The 22,694-nt window shown below is 41.6% G+C and overlaps 1 protein-coding gene across 1 annotated transcript in view; it reads right to left on the reverse strand.

The window, feature by feature from the left end:
* Positions 1-22,694, reverse strand: part of LOC143036869 (uncharacterized) — a 47,772-nt gene that overhangs the window by 9,089 nt on the left and 15,989 nt on the right. The window contains exons 7-26 of the mRNA XM_076204770.1: positions 20,441-20,592; positions 20,097-20,294; positions 18,534-18,654; positions 17,805-17,901; positions 13,297-14,592; positions 13,041-13,165; positions 12,651-12,884; positions 9,926-10,057; positions 9,632-9,803; positions 9,436-9,530; positions 8,992-9,245; positions 8,711-8,879; positions 8,440-8,607; positions 7,903-8,064; positions 5,959-6,127; positions 5,228-5,423; positions 4,649-4,814; positions 4,422-4,537; positions 3,881-4,049; positions 3,318-3,449 (exon numbers count right to left, since the gene is read on the reverse strand). Coding sequence (XP_076060885.1) covers positions 3,318-3,449; positions 3,881-4,049; positions 4,422-4,537; positions 4,649-4,814; positions 5,228-5,423; positions 5,959-6,127; positions 7,903-8,064; positions 8,440-8,607; positions 8,711-8,879; positions 8,992-9,245; positions 9,436-9,530; positions 9,632-9,803; positions 9,926-10,057; positions 12,651-12,884; positions 13,041-13,165; positions 13,297-14,592; positions 17,805-17,901; positions 18,534-18,654; positions 20,097-20,294; positions 20,441-20,592 — 4,323 coding nt within the window. The remainder of the gene's footprint in view (positions 1-3,317; positions 3,450-3,880; positions 4,050-4,421; positions 4,538-4,648; positions 4,815-5,227; positions 5,424-5,958; positions 6,128-7,902; positions 8,065-8,439; positions 8,608-8,710; positions 8,880-8,991; positions 9,246-9,435; positions 9,531-9,631; positions 9,804-9,925; positions 10,058-12,650; positions 12,885-13,040; positions 13,166-13,296; positions 14,593-17,804; positions 17,902-18,533; positions 18,655-20,096; positions 20,295-20,440; positions 20,593-22,694) is intronic.

Genomic DNA, 22,694 nt, shown 5'->3' on the forward strand with positions numbered 1-22,694 from the left:
GACACCCAGTACCAAAAATAATATAAAAAATTAGAAAGAATACAAAGAGCAACAACAAAACTGGCACCAACTCTTTCCAAAATGACATATGAACAAAGACTGTCCAAATTAGAATTACCAACTCTGGAACAAAGAAGGGAAAGAGGAGACCTACTATCTATAGAATTATGAAAGGAATGGAAATCTTAGATAAGAATGATTTATTGAAATGGGACAATGGAAAAACAAGAGGACATGAAAAGAAACTCATAATTACAGAAGAGATCTGAAAAAAAAAGCTTCCCACACAGAGTGATAGATACCTGGAACAAATCAGACAAAGAAACAGTGTGTGCAAACACTATTCAAGATTTTAAGAAAAAACTTGATGCTGAAAGAGACAAAGACGGGTCACCACGAGCATAGCTCCCTTCCCGTATAATACAAGTAAATACACACACACACACACACTCACTTTTCCACACAGGCATTTCAGATCTGTATTCACAAATGAAAATATGCACAATTGGGATGAAGGAAAGAGAAAAATCCCCCCAATGAAAGAAATAATTGTGACACAGAAAGAAACAAGGGATCAAATAAATCTTGATATCAGAAAATCACACAGACCAGATGGAATTGCAAACTGGATACTAAAAGAATGTATATATGACCTAACGGACAAAATATGCAAGATAATAGATTGCTCTCTCAAAGAAGGAAAGGTACTGCGAGCCTGGAAAAATACCAATACTGTGCCAATATATAAAGGGGGAGATAAGTAGGACCTAACAAACTATAGACCAGTCTCCCTTACAAGCACAATAGCTAAAATATGTAAAAAAAGTTATCAAAAATAGATGGAATAAACATCTGGAAGAGAACAATATACTGAATCCAAAACAATTTGGTTCTAGACAAGGAAGATCATTTGCCACAAACTTGATTTGTTTTTATTCAAGATTAATAGATATAATGCAAGAAAGGGATGGATGAGTAGCTTGTGCTTTCCTGGACTTACAAAAGGCATTTGATAAAGTACCACACAAAAAGCTATTAAGAACTCGAAACAACAGATGTACAAGGAAAATTATTCAAATGGATGGAAGATTTCTTGCATGGGAGAAAAATGAGGGTGGTACTCAGAGATAAAAACTCAACCTGGGAAGAAATGATAAGAGGAGTCCCACAAGGTTCAGTATTACATACATACATATACCAAGGCATTTTTCCCCCTTACAAGGGAGGTAGCCAAAAAGGAAAAGGCATAACATCATTCCCACCCATTCCATCCCTGAATACACTCCACACCCCTCCACCCTCCCTCTCATCTTAGCACCTCCTGGATGACGGGTCATCCCTGCACCTTGTCCATTGCCCTGGGTCAGAAGCAGTGTCGCAAGACACAGCACATCCACAGCAAGGCCGTTTCATTAAATCGGCGACCCCCCCTCTCCGTCCCTTCATGCATAAATGGAGAAACGGGGAGAAATCCTTTCAGGCTGTATCAAATTTTGCTCACACATACTACCTCACCAACCATCTCCCCACCCATTCCACCTCATGCATCACATCATCATCCATATACAACCATTCTCCATTCACCCGTCTTCTGTCCTCTCCCGTCCTTCCTCAACAGACATTCCCCTCTTCCCCAAAGCCCCCTTCACCCCATCCATCCACCTCATACTAGGTCATCCCCTCATGTTCACTCCCTCCACATCTGCCTTCCATACTTCATTTACTAGTCTTTCTTTACTCATTCTTTCCATGTGTCCAAACCATCCTAATACTCTTTCATCAACCCTATCTCCCAACTCCCTTTCCACCCCTGTTCTCCTCCTCACCTCCTCATTTCTCACTATCTAGCCTAGTAACCCCCATCATACTTCTCAGGCACCTCATCTCAAACACATTCAAACTCCTCTCTTATGTTCCATGTTTCTGCCCCATACAGTGCTGTTGGCACAATCACTCCTTCATACAGTCTCCTCTTAGCATCCATTCCCAAATGTCTATTCCTCATTACACTTTTTAATCCACCAAGGCATTTACTCGCTTCTCTCAATCTACATTCTACCTCCACCTCCACTCTGCCTTTTCCTGCCACATTTGCACCCGAGTATCTAAAACTATCCACTTCCTCCAGTCGCTCTCCCTTAATGCTCACTTCCAGTCTACTGCCACTTTCACCCCTTGAACATCTTATCACCTTACTTTTACCCACATTTATCTTCAGCTTTCTTCTATCACACACTCTCCCAAACTCTGTCACCAACTACCTCAATCCCTCCTCCGATCCTGCCACAAGCGCAGTGTCATCCGCAAACAACAGCTGGCTCACCTCCCACTTTTCTCCATTTTCCTTAACCATCTCCAATACCAGTATTAGCTCCAATAGTGTTTGCTATATATACAAAGGACATGGATGAAGTTGTAGAATGTTATATGAACTTCTTTGCAGACAATGCAAAATTACTAAAAGTAAGTACAGAAAAAGACTGAATTGCTAGAGACCTGGACAAAGTCTGGGAATGGAGCCAAAAGTGGGAAGTAAACTTCGAAATCAAGAAATGTAGTATAATAGAGTTTGGAAAAGCAAAAAAGAATATCAAGACAATATAAAATTGGTACAAAGGGAGTAAAAAAAGTTAGCTCCGAAAAGGTCCTAGGAGTAATTATCACCAAAGACATGTCCCCAGAAAAGCATATAAATAAAATAGTCAGAGAAACCTACAATTTACTAAGATCAATAAAGGTGTTTTTTTATTACTTGGATGAAGTACTGGTAAAAAAAAAAAAATATATTAGTCGCACTGATAAAACCAAGGCTGGAGTATGCTGCAACACTATGGACGCCCAGTACAAAAAAGAATATAAAGAAATTAGAAAGAATCCAAAGGGCAATAACAAAGATGGCCCCAACACTTTCAAAATTCACATACAAACAAAGATTGTCTAAACTGGAATTACCAACCCTGGAACAAAGAAGAGAAAGAGGAGATCTATTGGCCATTTACAGAATCATGAAAGGCATGGAAGTCCTTGACAGAGAAGACTTATTAAAGTGGGATAAAAGAAAAACAAGAGGACATGAAAAGAAACTAAAAAAGGATAGTTATAGAAGAGATTAAAAAAAAAAAACAGTTTTTCCACATAGTGGTAGTTATCTGGAACAAATTAGACAAAACAATAGTATGTGCAGACACCATACAAGAATTTAAGAACAAACTAGATGCTGGGAGATACAAAGATGGGTCACAATAAGCATAGCTCTCCTTCCCGTATAATACAACTAGTTAAATACACAGTGGTTACACAATTTCATTACACCTCACCTGGACAGTGGCTGTAGTCTGTGATGTCTTAACATTTATCTGGTTGAGAGATATCTTCAGGCTGGCAGAGCCCATGCTTGGAAGAATCAGTTCCCGAGGTATGACATTTAACCAAGAAGTTTTAGAAACAACCTGAAACAAATCAAAGATGACTGTTAGGCCTGAAGACATTTCTCCTTGTCTTTTCTAATTATTTGTGAATGAGTGAGGAGGGAAGGAGTGCCATGTAATGAAGAGGTGTGGGTCAGCTGTCAGGATCTGTTGTGTTGTTGTGCTGGGTCTTGCTTCTTGCTGCATTGTTTCTGACCCAGGCATGGATGGCCCTTCATCCACAAAAGAGAAAACAAAAGGGTTTGGATGAGTGTGGGATACACAGCCCTGACCAGGCAGGGAGGTGACTTAACATCAACCTAAAAAACCCAGCAACATGCCACAACTGACATGGTGAGTTTGAGTGAGAGGGATAGGTGGATAGGTGGGTGCATGCCTGTCATTGGTGCTACAAGAACAGAAAAAAATCAAATCAAATCAGCTTTCATACAAGAGAGAAGAGAAAGACATACCTCCAGTGCTTGGGGTTGGGTTGTGTGATTGATCATGAGGACAGCATGGCTGTTTTTGTCATTTGAATCTATGACAAGACTAGAGGGCTCCACACTCCAAGAGCTCTCTGATGTATCACTCTTGTCTGCAGAAGACTGTTGTTTCTCTGGAGGGGAGTGAACTATATTTCTGAAAATAAAATCACCCTACATCAAAGAAAACAACTTGAAAGGTTCATCTTCATTAGATTCAACTAAAAAACATATACATACATATTCCAAGGGCTTTTTCCCCCTTACAAGGGAGGTAGCCAAAGTCAAAATGCATAATTCCACTCCCACCCATTCACCACCCCTCCCTCTCATCTTTTATAATAGAAAATCATTTATCATAGGACTGACTTCCATGTTTCAGAAATAATGAATATTTACCTATATACCAAAATTATTCTTTCCCCTTATAAGGGAGGCAGCCAGCCAAGGCACACCCCCACCTATCCCACAACAAGTATGGTCCATCTGAAGATCTTTTTGAGACCTTTCCACTTCACCCAGCACCTACCTGTCACAGATGCTCATGCCACCAACATCAGACACCACAGTATCTTCAGCAGCAAGTTGTACAAACACTGTGCTGGAGTTATCAAGCCCACTCTTTTCTTTAGCATGTATACCAATCTATTGTGTAAAGAACCAGACAAAAAAATAACTATAAAAATAATTTACAAGTTCTATCTTATGAATAAAATCACTTATTACAATTTCATAATACTAAAGGGCACTTTTAACCTTTTTCCTTGTTATTCCCTTGTAGAAAACCTTCCTGTCCTCTACATGTGGAGAGATCAAGTCTTCCAGTACCAATTCTTCGCCACTGTAATGAACATCCCAGTCAATGCTGAGCAAGCTTGGGTCACTGACTCCTTTTGGTGCCACTGCCTTCTTTGACTGCTGCCTGAAAGACCATGGGACATCATGAAGAGGTGCAACCTCAAAAGTGAAGCAAACGTTCTCGGTGGTTACCATATCTATGCACGTTTGATTTTATGTATGTACCACCCCTAAGAATGCTGTCACATTTCTCCCATATATATTGTATAATCTTCCTAAATGAAGCAGCCTGGGAGATTCCTCTAAATGAAGCAGCCTGGGAGATTCCTCTAAATGAAGCAGCCTGGGAGATTCCTCTAAGTGTACTGGTATTTTCCTCCCATGAGTATATGCATACAGTAACTTGACCTTCCACCTTTACCAAGGTGGAAAAGAGCATTGGTACTTGTATACAGACCTCTTCTGTTTGTAACTACATCAATCTAGTTCTCAAATTAAGAATGAACCAGGAACAAAGAAAGAAAAAGGAAAAGGTACCTTCTAAAACCCTTCCGTAATATCTCATCTCCGGACGTAACTTGTAAATACCCAATACATCCAGGAGTAGCTTTATAGTTGAATACGTTAGTTGCAATTACAATCACCAAAGCCCTCTTGTCCATAGCACCGACCACCAATTCCATGGGCTGCACACTGGCTTGTTCAAGTGGTAAGGGTTCCTTGCAGTGTTGGTCTGGAAAACGTGTTAATAAACAACATCTCAATTCCAGGTTGTAAATATTATGAAGATCGAGAAACTGACTTCCAATCCAATAAATTTCTTACATACATACATACATGTTGATTTTCTTAACTATACACGTACATGAAAATACCAAAAGGCCTTTCCCCCTTTATACGAGAGGTGGCTAGCTGAGGCATGCTCCCACCCTTTACCCACCCAACAACAATTTGTTTTCTCTTTAATCTTAACTCCTTGTTGATGAAGGGCCATATCCCACTGCCTAAGTCAGAAACACAGATCGGCCCAGAAGCCAAAGCTGGTTTACCCCCACTGTTTCATTACATGGCAACCCTCCCCAGCTCATCCACTCCATGCAATAATAAAAACTGTTTGACCCCTGTGGTAGAGGGGAAAAGAAGTCCTTATGCATGTCGTAAAAGGGGACTAAATGGGACAGATAGGGGGAAGAAGGGAGGGAAAGACAGGAAATGCATAAAAAAAAATAATAATAATAAATAAATAAATAAATAAAAAAAAAAATTACCTTTAAAGAGTTGAAGCTTTACAAAAGCTGCCCTGCTTCCTTTGTTGTGAATGAAGGTATTGAGCAGTGCAGGTTCAGTGACAATCAGGTTTGGGATCGTGAAGTTCCCCTCCCAGTTCACATCTGGGAAAGCCAAACTACTGCTTCCTCCATATCCAGCTACTGGAATCTAGAACAAAAATAGTAAGAGACGGAAGACTTATTTTTCTTCCAGTCAATAGTTACTCAAAAAGCAAGGTGGCTAGGCATGGGACAGGAATATCTTCACCCCCACTTCACTTTCACCACACACACATCTTTCACACCTTCCCCCTTAAACAATACAAAGGTGGCACCTCATCCCTTTCCTAGCAATAATGCCACTTCATCCACTGTGCACCCCTCCCTCTTTGAAAAGCTCCTCACCCTAGTCATCTCCAACACTCACTTGTCAAACATCTTGACCACAACCTCTTTTGACTTCCTTCATCCCCTTCCTCTCCCTCCTGAAAACCAGGGTTTATGCATCTTCTAAGGGTATCTATTATCATTCATTCTTATAACATGACCATACCACTACAGACCGGCCTGTTCTACTCTTTTTTGCCATTCTTACTGTCTTAAAGATAGAAAGATAGTAGAGTGCTAGAACACTGGAGGAGTGCCTGTATAGTTCTACTTTACAAAGGAAAAGGGGACAAGTGTGAGTGTAGTAGCTTTAGACTCTAGAGGGATCAGTTTGATGAGTGTAGTTGGGAAGGAAGGCTTATGAGAGGGTTTTGATCAAGTGGATTAGGAGAGGGGCAAAGTGAAACTGGAGGAAGTGGATAGGTGTACATACTTGGGTGCAAATGTGGCAGGAAAGGGAGGGGTGGAGGTAGAATGAAGATTGAGAGAAGCAAGTAAATGCCTTGGGGGATTGAAAAGTGTAATGAGAAATAGACATCTGGGAATGGATGCTATGAGGAGATTGTATGAAGGAGTGACTGCCCACAGCACTGTATGGGGCAGAAACATGGAACATATCAGAGAAAAAGTTTAAACGTGTTTGAGATAAAATGCCTCAAAACCATGGTAGGGATTACTAGGCTGGATAGAGTGAGAAACAAGGAGGTGAGGAGGAGAGCAGGGGTAGAAAGGGAGTTGGGAGATAGGGATGATGAAAAAGTATTGGGATAGTTTCAACACATGGAAAGAATGAGTGAAGAAAGATTAGTAATAGAGGTCTGGAAGGCAGAAGTGGAAGGAGTGAACATGAGGGGGCCACCAAGGACGAGATGGATGGATGGGGTAAAAAGGGCATTGAGAAAGAGGGAAATGTCTGTTGTGGAAGGAAGGGAAATGACAGAAAATAGGTGTGAGTGGAGAATGGTTGTGTATGGATGATGCTGTGATGCATGGAAGGAAGTGTGTGGGGAGTGGGGGGGTGAGGGAGTATACATGAACATTTTGACAGAGCCCAAAGGGATTTCTCCCAGTCTTCTTTCTGCATGAAGGGAAGGAGAGGGGGGTCACCAATTAAATGAAGCAGCCTTGCTGTGGATGTGGTGTGTCTTGCTACACTGCTTCTGACCTAGGGCAATGGGCATGATGCAGGGATGACCCATCATCCAGAAGGAGCCAAGGAAACAGGGAGGGAGGGGTGGTGAATGGAAATGAAGTAACAAAAGATTACAAAGGCAAAGCATGCCATCAGAAGACCTTTTGGTCCATATCTAAGTCGGATGCGGAGTATGTGGGGATGAAATGAATGGGAGTGAGTGGATTTATGCCTTTGAATTTGGCTACCTCCCTTCTAAGGTGGAAAAGGCTGTTGGTATATGTATGTATGTACACTGAATGAACAATGGCCCAACCTTGCCACTATGGCCTGATCCCTGGAAACCTTCTGAATGACCCAACTGAATTGTCCAAACTACACAATCATTTGCACTTATTGCCAATCAAAACTAAATCAGGTCTTACCTGGAAGACAATCCGCTTTGAAAACCCTTGTGGTTTACAAACAATGATGCCTTTGTGAGGACTAACAGAGGTAGGTGTGTAAGCAACCTTTATTGATATTTCTTCAAAAGGCTTCAGAACATCTTGTAATTCACGAACATTCTTGCCTTTGTCATTGACAATCTGAAAAATACAACAAACTTGTTTCTATCCATCTACATGAACATGTCCAAACTTGACATCTCAAAGTATACAAAAATTTCTGACACACGCATATATACATAAATACATACACAGATGCATAGTAGGCCATTATGAAAATGAAGTCTCCTGTGTCAGACTCAGAACTCTTTAGCCAATCCAATATAACTGTTCCTTCATCTCTACACTCCATGGGACAACCAATGAACCCAGATACTTTACCAGTTTTCTTTGCTTTAAATGCTCATTGTATCTCATACTATGGCCCCATCATTCTTCTATTCCATCATTGTCATTTTCCTGCCTTGTTCCACTGAGTAAAATATGTGGCAATGCAGTCAATATCCCAGTACTCACCTGAAAACATTGGTCTCCCCGGATTTCAACGTGTAGGGTCAGATACAATGTACTTCGCACATTCTTCAAAATACACTTCTGGGTTGAAGTGCTGTTCAAAGAAACAGTTCCCCACACAAAGCTGGCCTTGTTGCTTTCCAGTGCAGGTTCATCCTCCTCTTTTCTCTGCTGAAATGCCACGCATGGTACAACCGAGTCAACAGGTTCAAAGTCAACTATACTTTATGCACAAATACAAGTTTTCTGAACTAAATGCAATTACAAGACTTACCTCCAGTGCAGTTGGATTACTCATGCATTTTGACACAGTTCTATGCTTCTCAGACCCAAAGTGGATACTATTCTGCTGAACGACTTCAGCACGACTCCCTTCTCGGCAGACTCCAGCAATCTTAATTTCATATTCTATTCCCTTCGGCTCAACACACACTGTCACTTTACTAGAATTTGAAATGGGAAGGAAACACCCAGGTTTATTATGAAACTGAAAATGTCAATATCAAACGGTGCATTACTAATTTCTTCACACACACATACAAAGATTTTTCCCACCTTTCCAACCTCCCCAAGGTTTGAGGCTTGAAAATAAGGCTAAATGTAACCCGAGTACGAGCCTTTATTTTCATGAGGTTTGGCACTACATGGAAGCCTTTCTCCTGGTGGCAGACATCAAGCGACACGACCAAAGGTATGCTTGAAGCATTGACAAGAGGAATCTCTGCCACAGAGGATTCCCCAAGATTTGCTTCAAGTTCAAGTGGTTCTTCTGTTTTCAAGGAACTCAGCCTCACAACTGCCACCTCAGCCTGTTGAACAAGCCATGCTAATACCATCAGGGCACAAACCAATTTCTTTAGAAAATAATACATCTCATTCATGTTTCCTGCATGGGCATCAATATCATTATAATTTGGTTTGCCACGAGTAAATTTACACACCTCAGGGTACAAACTAATTTCTTCAGTAAATAATATGCCAGAAATTCATTTGTCTCACCTGCATGGGTACAGAAGCAATCATAACTTGGGTTCCTCTGGGTGAATCTACACACACTTGTAATACACCTTTTATACTGATGACATCTTCTTTCACTGCAACAAAATCAATTTAGTTAACAAACACTTGCATCATCAACAAACTTATTAATGAAATGGTTCCATTCATGCTTCAGGTTTCAAATACCATACTAAACCTTTCATTTCTGCCAAACTTGGAGCTTTAAGAGTAACTTTTGCTGTGAAGGGAGAAGACCCGGTTGTATGACCAATTGGCTGCAGTTCACAGAAAGCTGCTTCTGGAGTGGAGATCTTCAACTTTGTGTTTGCCTCATTCTCCCAGTAGAAAAGGGGTTCCTTCACTGGTCCCTAAATACAAAATATCAGCCATACTAGCATATCCAAAATAAAGTATCCAGACAAAAACCGAAAGAGATCAAGATATTTTCATTTTTCTTCTTCAAGTGAAACTTGACCAAGAGCAACTTTACCTGATTTATTTTAAGAAAAACTGGAATGGGGACATTTGACTTGTTGATCAAAGTCACCTCTCTGGTGGTACTGCATCCCTCGGCCAAAATACCAAAATCCAGAGTGCCACCACTTGCGGTGGACACTTCAACCTGGAAAATCAACACACGGTTTCTCCAGCCTTTCAAAACACCACTATACATATACCACACATCCAAAAGGTACACAAATAATGGGGGATTTTTCCCCACCCCCAAAGAATTTGCCTACTGGGGACTCAATAGCCAATAAAAGATGCAATCCTAATAGGATGAACCCCATCACACAAATATGCACTGCCAATTTCAAACATCTTCATTTAAATTATTTTGATGGCTACATGGAAAATGCCTTTACTTTTTCTTTTAGGAATGTCCCCTGTGGGGCTACAAGGAGAAGGATGCCTAGTCTGAATCCCCATCCCTTTCTTCTTGCCTCTTAAGATCCAAGTGGAAATATTTGGTGGCAGAAAATGAATACTCAGAGAAACGGTACAGGACAGCAGCAAGGGGTTGGGGGAGAACATAATGGAGGGACAGTCGTACTATAAAAGTGTCATCATTTCTCTATGAACAGAGTTTTCCTCTATCATAGACAAAATAGTTGCAGTGGGAAATGCTAAGAAAATGACCGTGATGAGTGAGGAAAATGGAGGAGAAATAAGGAAGGATGAAGTGAAGGCAGTTGTTAAGATGATGAAAGCAGGTAAGGCACCTGGTCTGGATGGATGCCATGCAGAATGTCTAAAAAAAGGAGGTACAGTGATGGTGGACTGGCTGGTGAGGTTATTTAATGTTTGCTGGAGAGAGGGTAGAGTGCCGGGGGACTGGAGGAGTGCCTGTATAGTTCCACTTTACAAGGGAAAAGGGGACAAGTGTGAATGTAGTAGTTTCAGAGGGATTGAGGAAGTTGGTGACAGAGTTTGGGAGAGTATGTGATAGAAGAAAGCTAAAGATAAATGTGGGTAAAAGTAAGGTGATGAGATGTACAAGGGGTGAAAGTGGCAGCAGACTGGAAGTGAGCATTAAGGGAGAGCGACTGGAGGAAGTGGATAGTTTTAGATACTTGGGTGCAAATGTGGCAGGAAAGGTGGAGTGAAGGTGGAGGTAGAATGTAGATTGAGAGAAGCGAGTAAATGCCTTGGTGGATTAAAAAGTGTAATGAGGAATAGACATTAGGGAATGGGTGCTAAGGAGAGTGTATGAAGGAGTGATTGTGCCAACAGCACTGTATGGGGCAGAAACATGGAACATAAGAGAGGAAGAGAGAAAGAGTTTGAATGTGTTTGAGATGAGGTGTCTGAGAAGTATGATGGGGGTTACTAGGCTGGATAGAATGAGAAATGAGGAGGTGAGGAGGAGAACAGGGGTGGAAAGGGAGTTGGGAGATAGGGTTGATGAAAGAATATTAGGATGGTTTGGACACATGGAAAGAATGAGTAAAGAAAGACTAGTAAAAGAGGTATGGAAGGCAGATGTGGAGGGAGTGAACATGAGGGGACGTCCTAGGATGAGGTGGATGGATGGGGTGAAGGGGGCTTTGGGGAAGAGGGGAATGTCTGTTGAGGAAGGATTGGAGAGGACAGAAGACGGGTGAATGGAGAATGGTTGTATATGGATGATGATGTGATGCATGAGGTGGAATGGGCAGGGGATGGGGGTGAGGTAGTATGTGTGAGCAAAATTTGATGCAGCCTGAAGGGATTTCTCCCTGTCTTCTCCTTTTATGCATAGGGGGACGGAGAGGGGGGTCGCCGATTTAATGAAGCAGCCTTGCTGTGGATGTGCTGTGTCTTGCGACACTGCTTCTGACCCAGGGCAATGGACAAGGTGCAGGGATGACCCGTCATCCAGGAGGTGCTAAGATAAGAGGGAGGGTGGAGGGGTGTGGAGTGTATTCAGGGATGGAATGGGTGGGAATGATGTTATGCCTTTTCCTTTTTGGCTACCTCCCTTGTAAGGGGGAAAAAGCCTTGGTATATGTATGGATGTATGTACATGGAAAATGTAGTAAAATTTCAAGGTGGTGAGGAACGTGTTGAAGATGTTTAGGATGTGGGATATCTGTTGAGTTGAGGGGAGTCAAAAGTTTTAGCATCATTAGCAGAGCCCATATCAGTGTTGAGAATAGAGTGAATGGTTTAAGGTGAAAGTGGGTCTGTGCTAGGGTTGTGTAATGTCACAATGGTTGTTCAGTGTGTATATGGATGGGGAAGCAAGGGAGGAGCATAGGATGCAAGAGGGATGTCTGTCAAGCAGGCAGATAGTGAATAAGATACAAGTAAATGCAGAGAAACAGAGTGAATGAAGTAATGTTGCAGCCTGATGGGATACTCTTCTTGCCTGTTCCATAATGTCTTTTAACAGATGAGAAAGTGAGGGGAGTGGATTAAAATATAATAAAGCAGTGAAAGTGATAAGAAATGAAGTCCTTGAACTCCACATAACAGTAGGAAATGTGAAACCGATGAGTCATACAAACAAGGTAGACACAATATTGACAAAGCAAACTTTACATGTAGGGCTGAGGAAATCCTTGAAGATAACAAGACACAGATAAGACAGGAAAGGAACATTATAGTTTTCTTAAAGGAAGGGTAATTGAGTACAGACATTCATTCAAGACAGCTCTGCAAGAAAACTTGTGAGGAATAGAGGAGATTATACACGAGTTTTGTGATTGACAAGCTGTAGATGTGGAACTTACTTTTGGGATTTCCACATCTGCTGACACCTTCATCATCTTCCTCAAGAGTGGCTTACAGCTGGGGTCCTTTGCCAAGTCCCCTATGTTGAAGATGGACACCTCTACGTGTGCTACATAATTCCCAGTTACAGGGCTGCACACCATGAAACTCACATCACAGGTTTGTTGAGGTTCAATGCATTGTGATGGCTTGAAGGAGACCAAAGAACTACATGGTTGTCCATTGATGGTTTCCTATGGCAAAAGAATGGTCAGTGTTGTTGTGTTATTTCTCATGAATAATACTTTCAAACTTTGAATTACAAAGAACATCTCTCTCTCTCTCTCTCTCCCATAGGAAAAAAAAAAAAAAAAAAAAAAAAAAAAAAAAAAAAAAGGGAAAAAACTAACCCTTGTGACTGTCAGAGACAGCTTGAGCCAGTGACGCATTGGATTGCAGAAAGTGAAGCCAGCTGAGGAAGCAAAGTTTAACAAACAGGATGTGGGGAATTGGATTTCTGATGGAATAAGCAATCCTGTGAAGAATAACAATAAAAAGTAAATAAATGGAAACGAGATAAAAAAAAAAAGCAACAAATCAGGCAATAAGAATTAATTCAACGATTTATTTACACACACAATCTAAATAAGCTATCACCTTCCCTACCTGTGTGAGCTAGGGGGTTACGCCCAGCAACATCTTCCAAAGAGTGTTGCCGTATGTGGGACTGGAGGTAACCCATGGAGTGCAACTGACTTTCAGTCCCCAAGTCCTGTAGACCCAATGGCACACTAATGGATCGGCTGTTGTATGCAGAACCATCCAACTCCTCTCTTTCTGTTCTACCAAGCCCTCCAAGTTTTGTTCCATTTGCTACTCTCAAACCTTTAGCCAGATCTTGAGAAGAATTGTAATCTGAGAAGGCTGCAGCATCAGAGGAAGTCTTGTCTACATGTGAGAGCCCCATGGACGGCTGTGACCTTGCATTCATTGCTGTTGCTTCTTTTTGCATTTGAGAGTTCAACTGGGAAACCTGCAAATTCTTCATCATTTCTTCTACTTTTTGCTTAGGCTCCTGATCCATTTGCAAAACAATTTGTTGTCTTGGCAAAAACAATGAAGATTCAAACCCAGATTGACTGGAATTCTCAATACCAGGAAGTAATAAGAAGGTTCCTTTCTGTGCTCCTGCAGGCATGCAGAGGTTTCTAGAATTGCATTCTTTATTACCAATATCTCCTTTAGCAAGAGGTAACGACTCAGTCTTGTAAAGATGCAACCTTTTTTTTGAAGGATTCTCTGCAATTCTCATCATATCAGGATTTCTAACATTTTCCATGGACTGAGAACTACCATCCCTCAGGTTCACGGGCCGTGATTTCACAATCTCGTGTGGCTTGACAAAACCACTTTCATCATCTCTGGCCTGCGACTCAGACTGTAGTGCTAGTCTCTGTGAATGCATTTCTTTAAAAGCAGTGCTCATATCCATGTCTGTTACATCAAAAGTACTTTCCTGCACTGATGTTTGTTTTAAGAGTTGAGAAATTTTCTCAACCATTAGCTTTGGGTTGTTACACTGGAATGCCATATGCCAAATTGGGAGCCAGTTTTCAGCACTTATATCCCCCTTAATTTCTTTCAAAATCTTTTCCAACTCCTTAGTTTTCTGCACTTTCACAGTTTCTCCAGCTGGTTGTCCGGGAAAGTCCTTTGCCGACATTATGCCTTGTTCTTTCTGTCTTCCATTCACATCACGATAAAAACTCTCATTTGATTTACAAGACACTGTGGAGGTAGTCACTGCTCCCTCACCAGAAGATGGAGATGATTTCGGATTACTCAACTTAGAGTTCTTAAAAGTTGATTCACCCAAATTTCTACTGCTGGACTCTGTTGAATTTGTGCAGTCTGAAGTATACAATGATTTCTCATCCTTTGAATCAGACTCCTCCAAATTAACTGTAAATGGAAAGAATTATAAATTACACACATTTAATGTATTTACCTATCTATATATAGAAGGGCTTTTTTCCCCTTAGCTTGTTGTTGTCATTCCCTAGACTGTCTGAAAAGTAGAAATACCATAGCTGTCTATATGAGAAATACACAGCTATGGCATGCACCCACCCTTCACCCATCCCATACCCATCCAAAATCCACGTCCTCCATTTTATCTTAGTTTTCTATGGATGAAGGTCCATCCCTGCCTACTGCCTGGATGAAAACCAATGCAGTAAGAAATAGCACCTACACAATAAGGGCCCTGACAGCCAAAGATGGTTTAATACAAAATTTTATCTATATACTTCAAGGGCTTTTTCTCCATTACAAGGGAGGTAACTAAGTCAAAAGAGATATACCCACTCCCAACTACCACCCTTTCCTCCCTCTCATCTTAGCTCCTCATGGATGATGGGTCATTCCTTGTCCTACCCATTGCCCTTTGTCAGATGCAATGGAGCAAGACACTGTATATCCACAGCAAGACCACTTAACTTAATCTGCGACCCCCCTTCTCTATCCCTTCATGCAGAAAAATAGAAGATGGGGAGAAATCTTGTTGGGCTGTGTCAAAATACCATTCATACATAACCACTCCCTACCACCCCATACCCATCCTCCTCCCTTCCTTGCATCACAGGATCATCTATACACAGCCACTCCATTCACCCCTATCTCCTGTCTTATCCCTTCCTCAACAGACATTCCCCTCTTGCTCAATTCCTCTCACCCCATCCATTCATTTTATCCTCAGTAGTCCCCTCAAGTTCACTCCATCCACCTATGCCTTCTACACCTCTTACCAATCTTTCTTCACTCCCTCTTTCCACGTGTCCAAATCATCACAATACTTTTTCATCAGCCTTTATCTGTAATCTCATTTTCCACCCCAGTTCCCCTCTTCACCTCCTCATATCTCACTCTATCCAACCTTGTAATCCCAACCATACTTCCCAGACATTTCATTTCAAACACGTTACTTTTCCTCTCTGCCTCTTACATTTCAACCATCTGCCCCATACAGTGCCACAAGTACAATCATCCCTTCATATATTCTCCTCTATGCATCATTCTCAGATGCCCATTTCTCATGACTTTTTGCAATCCCCCAAGGCACTTACTTGCTTCTCTCAGTCTACAATTTATCTCCACCTCCATTCCTTTCCTGGCACATGCGACTCCAAATACCTAAAGCTATCCACTTCCTCCAGCCTCTCCTTTAAGATTTACTTCCAACTCTGCCATCTTCTCCCCTTGTGCATCTCATCACCTTACTTTTACCCACATTTACCTTCTACTTTTTCCTATTACATACCTTCCCAAACTCCATCACTATAACTCCCTTAACCACTTCCATACGGTGATGCCTACGTAGGCGTCATGAGGAGCAAGTGGGTACGCGATGATGCCGACGTCGGTGTCTTGATTATATTTATTGTAGTTGTACCTACGTAACCTCCATTCTCTCTAAACTGGCTTCATCATATTTTCTATGGTTATCAAAATTCACGGGTGAAAGAGAACGAACGATTGAGCACTGACTATTTTTTATAATGCGATTATTATGACGCAATATCGCACGTCGGGCAGCTAATGCTGCCAGATGTGCGATGTGCCCCAGAGTGAAGAGGTTAATCCCCGACCCTGCCACAAGCACAGTGTCATCAGCAAACAACAACTGGCTCACTTCCCTCTTCAGTCCCCTGCACATTACCCTCACATGTACATACTGCACCACCCCATCCATGTACACATTGAACAGCCATGGCGACATGACATCCCTGATGCAACCCCACCTTCACCTTGAACCATTTGCTGTTAAGAGCAGTCAAGAGGTTTTACGAGAGTAGTACAGCCTGTTTTAGAATTTGAAATGGAGAAAGCGAATGGTTTGAGGGAAAGGTGGGACTGTGTCAGGGCTGTGCCATGTCGCCATGGCTGTTCAATGTGTACACGGATGGGGTGGTGCGAGAGGTAAATGTAAGGGTAATGGGCAAGGTATTGGAGATAGTTAAAGTGAATGGAGAAAAATGGGAGATAAACCAGTTGTTGTTTGCTGATGACACTGCACTTGTGGCAGGATTAGAGGAGGGATTAAGGAAGTTAGTGACAGAGTCTGGAAGGAGTGTGAAAAAATGATTTTGAAGATAAATGTGGGTAAAAGTAAGGTGACAAGATGTACAAGGGGAGAGGATGGGAGCAAATTGGAAGTGAGTATTACGATGGAAAGAGAGGAGTGGAGGTGGAACCTGAATGTAAATTGAGAAGTGGGAGATTAAAAGGTGTAATGGGAAATGGACATTTGGGAACGGATACTAAGAGTGATTGTGCCGACAGCACTGTATGGTGCAGAAAATTGGAACATAAGAGAGGAAGAGAGGAGTTTGAATGTGTTTGCCTAGTTCTATCAATCCATCCTGTTATAGCCACCTTTTACGATCCAAATAAGTGGCAGTATTCTTTCTTCTCCCAACCACGGGGGACAGAGACAAAAATGGAAACTGTATATATTCAGAGAAGTGGTACAGAACAGTATTAACTTCTTCCATATGATGATGCCTACGTAGGCACAATTGGGTATACAAGGATGCAGGTGTCAGTGTCTTGATTATATTTATTTTGTAGTTGTAGCTGAGTAACCCCAGAATTCTGTGAACAAGATTGGTCATGTTTTCTGTGTTTATTATTACTCAGTGAAAGGTAATGAGTAATACAGCAGTGACTTTATATTTTATAACATGAGTATTGTGATGCATCAGTCATTGTACCTCAGGCACTGATGCTGTGCACAAGAATTTGACTTGTATTGAAGAGGAGAGGGGGGGACAGCATAATAAAGTTAAAGTTGCAGTACAATAAAGTAGACATTTCCTCTGGGACAGACAAAATGTTATGTGGCTCTGGTCTGTAGAGGGTGCCCCATATAGAACTTAAACTATCAGTTGCATGCTACTGAACAAAATTTTACTGCATACTAACATGCATCCAATACCCCAGATGGGGTACAATACAAAAAATTAATAAAATATTTCCAAGACTATCTAAACCTATTATTCATTATAGATAAACATGTCCCATTGTACTTGGTTCATATTCCTAACAAAAACCACGTCAACTGTAAGATAACTACATTGCCTTTACATAATCTAAAAATTGCAACAACCAAATACCTTGAGGCAATGGAGGTGACACTGTGTATGACAGCTCAATCAGGGGTTTGGGAGCCTGGATGTTGGGAGGGGAGTCAGCTGGAAAGCCAAAGTGAGGCTGAAATAAAAAGGAAAGGTGGAAAAACAAACTAGGCATACAATATCACAAATATCAATTCAAAGTAAAAGATCAGGCTACATGGCTACTTGCTTCAAGCTGGGATGCAGCCCTTGTATGTATATACATATGCCAAAATGCCCTTTCTCCCTTGTGAGGTGGCGGCTTAGCCAAGGCATGCCCACTACTTGATCCATCCCACACCCATTTCTCTTAGCTCCTTGTAGATGAAGGGCCATCTCTGTCTCTGCCCACTGCTCTGGTGAGAGGCAATGCAGCAAGACACAGCACCTCCAGTGCAGGACCCAAACAGTTGGGTTATGTCTGCTTCACTGCATGGCAACTCTCCTCTCTCATCCACTTGAAAATGTATTGTGCAGGCCAAAAGAAATCCCTTAAGGCTGCATAAATTTTCCATCCATTCATAACCACTCTTCACTCACACCTCTCTCTTGCCCTCTCCTTTCCCTGGTCAAAAGACATTTCCCTCTTACCCAGGGCCCCCTTCAACCCATCCATCCATTCAATTTCCAGCCTTCCCCTCATGGTCACTACCTCTTCTGCTTTCCACACTATTCTTCCTCATTTTTCTTCCCTCAATCTTTCTACATGCCCAAACCATCATTACTCACCCTTTCTTCGCTTTTATTGTCAAGGCTGCCAAAAGGTTCACTGCGCAACTTCATAAATTCTTCAAATGGGACTTTGGTTCCAGGTTTGATTAGACCCTTCTCAGGACTAATCCATGAAGGCCTGAAATTGATGTTCAAATTCAGACCAGTTTCTACAACAGGTGAACATCATCCCTCGACTACATTACATTGTATCAAATAAATTAAATATGTTACCCATTACCAGAGAAAGGAAGTTGCAGTGGTAAGTGCTAAGAAAATGACAGTAATGAGTGAGGAAAATGGAGGAGAAAAGGAAAAATGAGGTGCAGGCAGTTGTTAAGATGATGAGAGCATGTAAGGCACCTGGCTTGGATGGGGGGTGTCATGCAGAATGTCTAAAAAAAGGAGGTACAGTCATGGTGGACTAGCTGGTGAGATTATTTAATATTTGTTTGAGAGAGGGTAGAGTGCTGGAGGACTGTAAGAGTGCCTGTATAGTTCCACTTTACAAGGGAAAAGGGGGACAAGTGTGAGTGTAGTAGTTTTGGAGGGATCAGTTTGTTAAGTGTAATTGGGAAGGCTTATGGGAGGGTCTTGATTGAAAGGATTAGGAGAGGAACAGAAGGAGTAATTGGTGAGGAAGAGTGTGGGTTTAGGACAGGTAGGGGTTGTATGGATCAGATTTTTGTGGTAAGATATATGTGAGAAAGCTTTACAAAAAGGTAAGGATGTTATTGGGCTTTTATGGATTTGGAAAAGACTTATAACAGGGTAGACAGGAAGGCAATTTGAGAGGTACTGCAGATATATGGGATAGGAGGAAAGTTTTTAAGAGCAGTCAAGAATTTTAACAAGAGTAGCAGAATCATAAATGGAGAGAGCGAGTGGTTTGAGGTAAAGGTAGACTTCATCAGGGATGTGTTATGTTGGCTTGGCTGTTCAATTTATACATGGATGGGGTGGCACAAGAAGTTAATGCAAGGGTAATGAGTCAGGGATTGGAGATGGTTAAAGAAAATGGAGAAAAGTGGGAGATTAGCCAGTTGTTGTTTGCTGATGACACTGCTTCTACCAGGATCAGAGGAGGGACTGAGGAAGTTAGTGACAGTTTGGGAAGGTGTGCGAAAGAAAAAAATTGGAGATCAATGTGAGTAAAATTAAGGTGATGATATATACAAGGGGGGAAAGTGGCAGCAGACTGGAATTGAGTATTAAGGGAGAGAGACTGGAGGAAGTGGATAGTTTTTAGATACTTGGGTGCTGACTGACTGAAGTACTGCAATATTCAAATGATAAATGGGATTTGGGGGGGCATCTTTCCCATAAAGGACATCACCAGTACTTTGGGTTCAGAAAACAATTATAAAGATTAATACGAGGTGCCAAGATAAGAGGGAGGGAGGAAGGTGGAGGGGAGTGGAATATGTGGGGAATGGAATGGGTGAGAGTGGTTTCTATGCCTTTTACATTTTGGTTACCCCCCATGTAAGGGGGAAAAAGCATTTGGTATATGCATGTATGTAACAAATTTCTTAACTGAAAAAAAAAAAAAAAATAAATAAATAAATTTTAAAAAATCACCTCACAGTAATATTGCTCTTCTCCATAATCCCAGAACAGTTGGACAGATCCCAGGTGTTATCAATAATTGAATGAGTAAAATCTTTATTTTTATTGCCCTTCTTCTCCCACTCTTTCTCTTCTTTGTCAAAAAAGCCAGTTGAAACTGCTCTAAATGATTCTCCCTCCAACATGCCATTTCCTTCAAAATCATCCTCCCTAAGAAAAGAAAAAGTAAATTAAAATATACATATTCATAAATAAATCAACAACAATCCCAAGTTAGTCTTGGCAGAGAGAGGATAACAAAATAATGCAACAATTCCAAACAACATTCAACTAAACAAGTATGGTTGGGTACTTACTGAGAACCAATAGAAAATCTTCCTTCACGTTCTTCAACCGATTCATCAAATCCATTAAGAGATCTGTGACAGTTACTTTGTAAATCTGATACAGTTAAACCTTTTTGAAAAATAGGAAATTGCGCCGATATCTGTTCTGGCTGGAAATCCACCTACAACATCAAATTTGTATTAGTAAATTTGGGTAGGAGACAGGAAAGGCCCTTCATCCATGAAGACCTAAAATGAGATGGAGGAGAGGATGGTGGATGGGAGTGGGTATGTGCCTTTTGACTTAGCTACCTCCCATACATGAGAATCAAACCCCTTGGTATATAGATTTTATGACTACTTGAGCATGAATAAGGGTTCAATGTGAAGAAAGTGAATGGTTTGAGGCAAAGTTGGGGCTACACATGCATGTATGTATGGTTTCTACAGTCCTCCCAGACCACCCTTTACCTCAACTCTTCATGGGACAATAACATGAAATGCCATGTCCCACCACCCTCGCTGCCCCATTTAGGTGCCTTTTACGACATGCAAGGCAATACTGGCACTACTTTTTTTCCTACCACAGGATAATGGGCAAAATAAAGAGACAAGGCACTAGGGGTGGTCAAAGGGAGACTTAAGAAGGACAGAGAAGAGGGAGGATACATGTTAAAAAGTAGCACAGTCTCCAAGTTGAGAACTCTCTCTAAAGTATTATAAACAAATGTTTGCATGAATATAATAAAAAAAATCTATATAACAAGGGTTTTTCCCCCTTACAAGGAGGTAGTCAAGTCAAAAGGTACTCACTCCCACTCCTCACCCTTTCATCCCTCTCATCTTAGTTCCTTGTGGACGACGAGTCATCTCTGTATCCCGCCCACTACCCTGGGTCAGAAGCAATGTAGCAAGACACGGAACATCCACAGCAAAGCCACTTCATTCAATTAACATCCATCCCACCTCTGTCCCCTAATGCAAAAAATTGAGAAAACCGGGAGAAATCCCTTCAAGCTGTGCCAAAATATCATCCACACACAACCACTCCCTACTCTCATCCCCCTTCCTTGGATCACAGTATCATCTATACACAGCCATTCTCCACTCACCCCTATCTCCTGCCTTCTTCCTCCCTTGCCCAACAGACATTCCCCTCCCGCTTAAACCCCTCCCCATCCATCCATCCATCCATCTCATTCTCAATCATCCCCTCAAATTCACTCCATCCACCTCTGCCTTCCACACACCTTTTACTAATCTTTCTTCACCCATTCTTTCCGTGTGTCCAAACCAACCAATACTCCAAATGAAAAATAACTTAATACCGTATATACATATATACAACAAAGGCTTTTCCCCCCTTACAAGGGAGGTAGCCAAGGTCAAATGTCATAAATCCACTCCCATTCATCATTCCTTCCTACCTCTTTTCTTAGCTCCTGCATCTCACCCACTGACCCAAGTCAGAAGTAATGCAGCAAGACACAGCACATCCACAGCAAAATATCATTCACACATAACTACACTTGGCAATCCCTAAAATCTGTCCTTCTTCCTCTTCCCACCACCTTTTCCATTATCTTCTCTCCATCTACACCTTTTACCTTTTCTTCTCTACTTGATTCACCTCCCATTCCTATCTTGATTTCCTTCCAAAACATCTTTTTATTACTTTCATTATTTTGTCATAATCATCCCACATTTTACATTTGCTTTCCTTTTTGCCTCCTTTTTCCCTGTCTGGGGTACTGGCTGAATGTTATTGTGGAGTTGAAAGCTACTAAGTAGCATACAGCTGATACTGTAGGGTCTACATGGGGCACCCCTATGAACCAGAGCCACACATCATTTCATCTGTGGTAGAGGAAATCTCTATTCATAGAGAAATGACGATACTTTATTATACTGCTACTGTCCCACCGTTATCCTGTCCCCCCCCCCTCTTGTTGCTGGCCTGTAGCACTGCTCTGAATATTCATTTCCCATTTCACCAAACCCTGTGGTGGGGGAAAAGAATACTGCCACCAAGCTTTCCCACTCAAGTCATAAAAGGCAACAAAAACAGGACAGGGATAGGACTAAGCATCCTTCTCCCTGTAGCACCAATCTAATGAAGCAGCCTTGCTGTGGATGTGCTCTTGCAACACTGCTTCTGACCCAGAACAGTGGGCAAGATGCAGAGATGACCCATCATCCAGGAGATGCCAAGATAAGAGAGAGGGAGGAGGGTGGAGGGGAGTGGAATATGTTGGGGATGAAATGGGTGGGAGTGGTTTTAATG

This window comes from Oratosquilla oratoria, chromosome 21, assembly GCF_046742065.1.
Source record: "Oratosquilla oratoria isolate Oo_2021 chromosome 21, ASM4674206v1, whole genome shotgun sequence".
In the NCBI taxonomy this organism is placed as follows: domain Eukaryota; kingdom Metazoa; phylum Arthropoda; class Malacostraca; order Stomatopoda; family Squillidae; genus Oratosquilla; species Oratosquilla oratoria.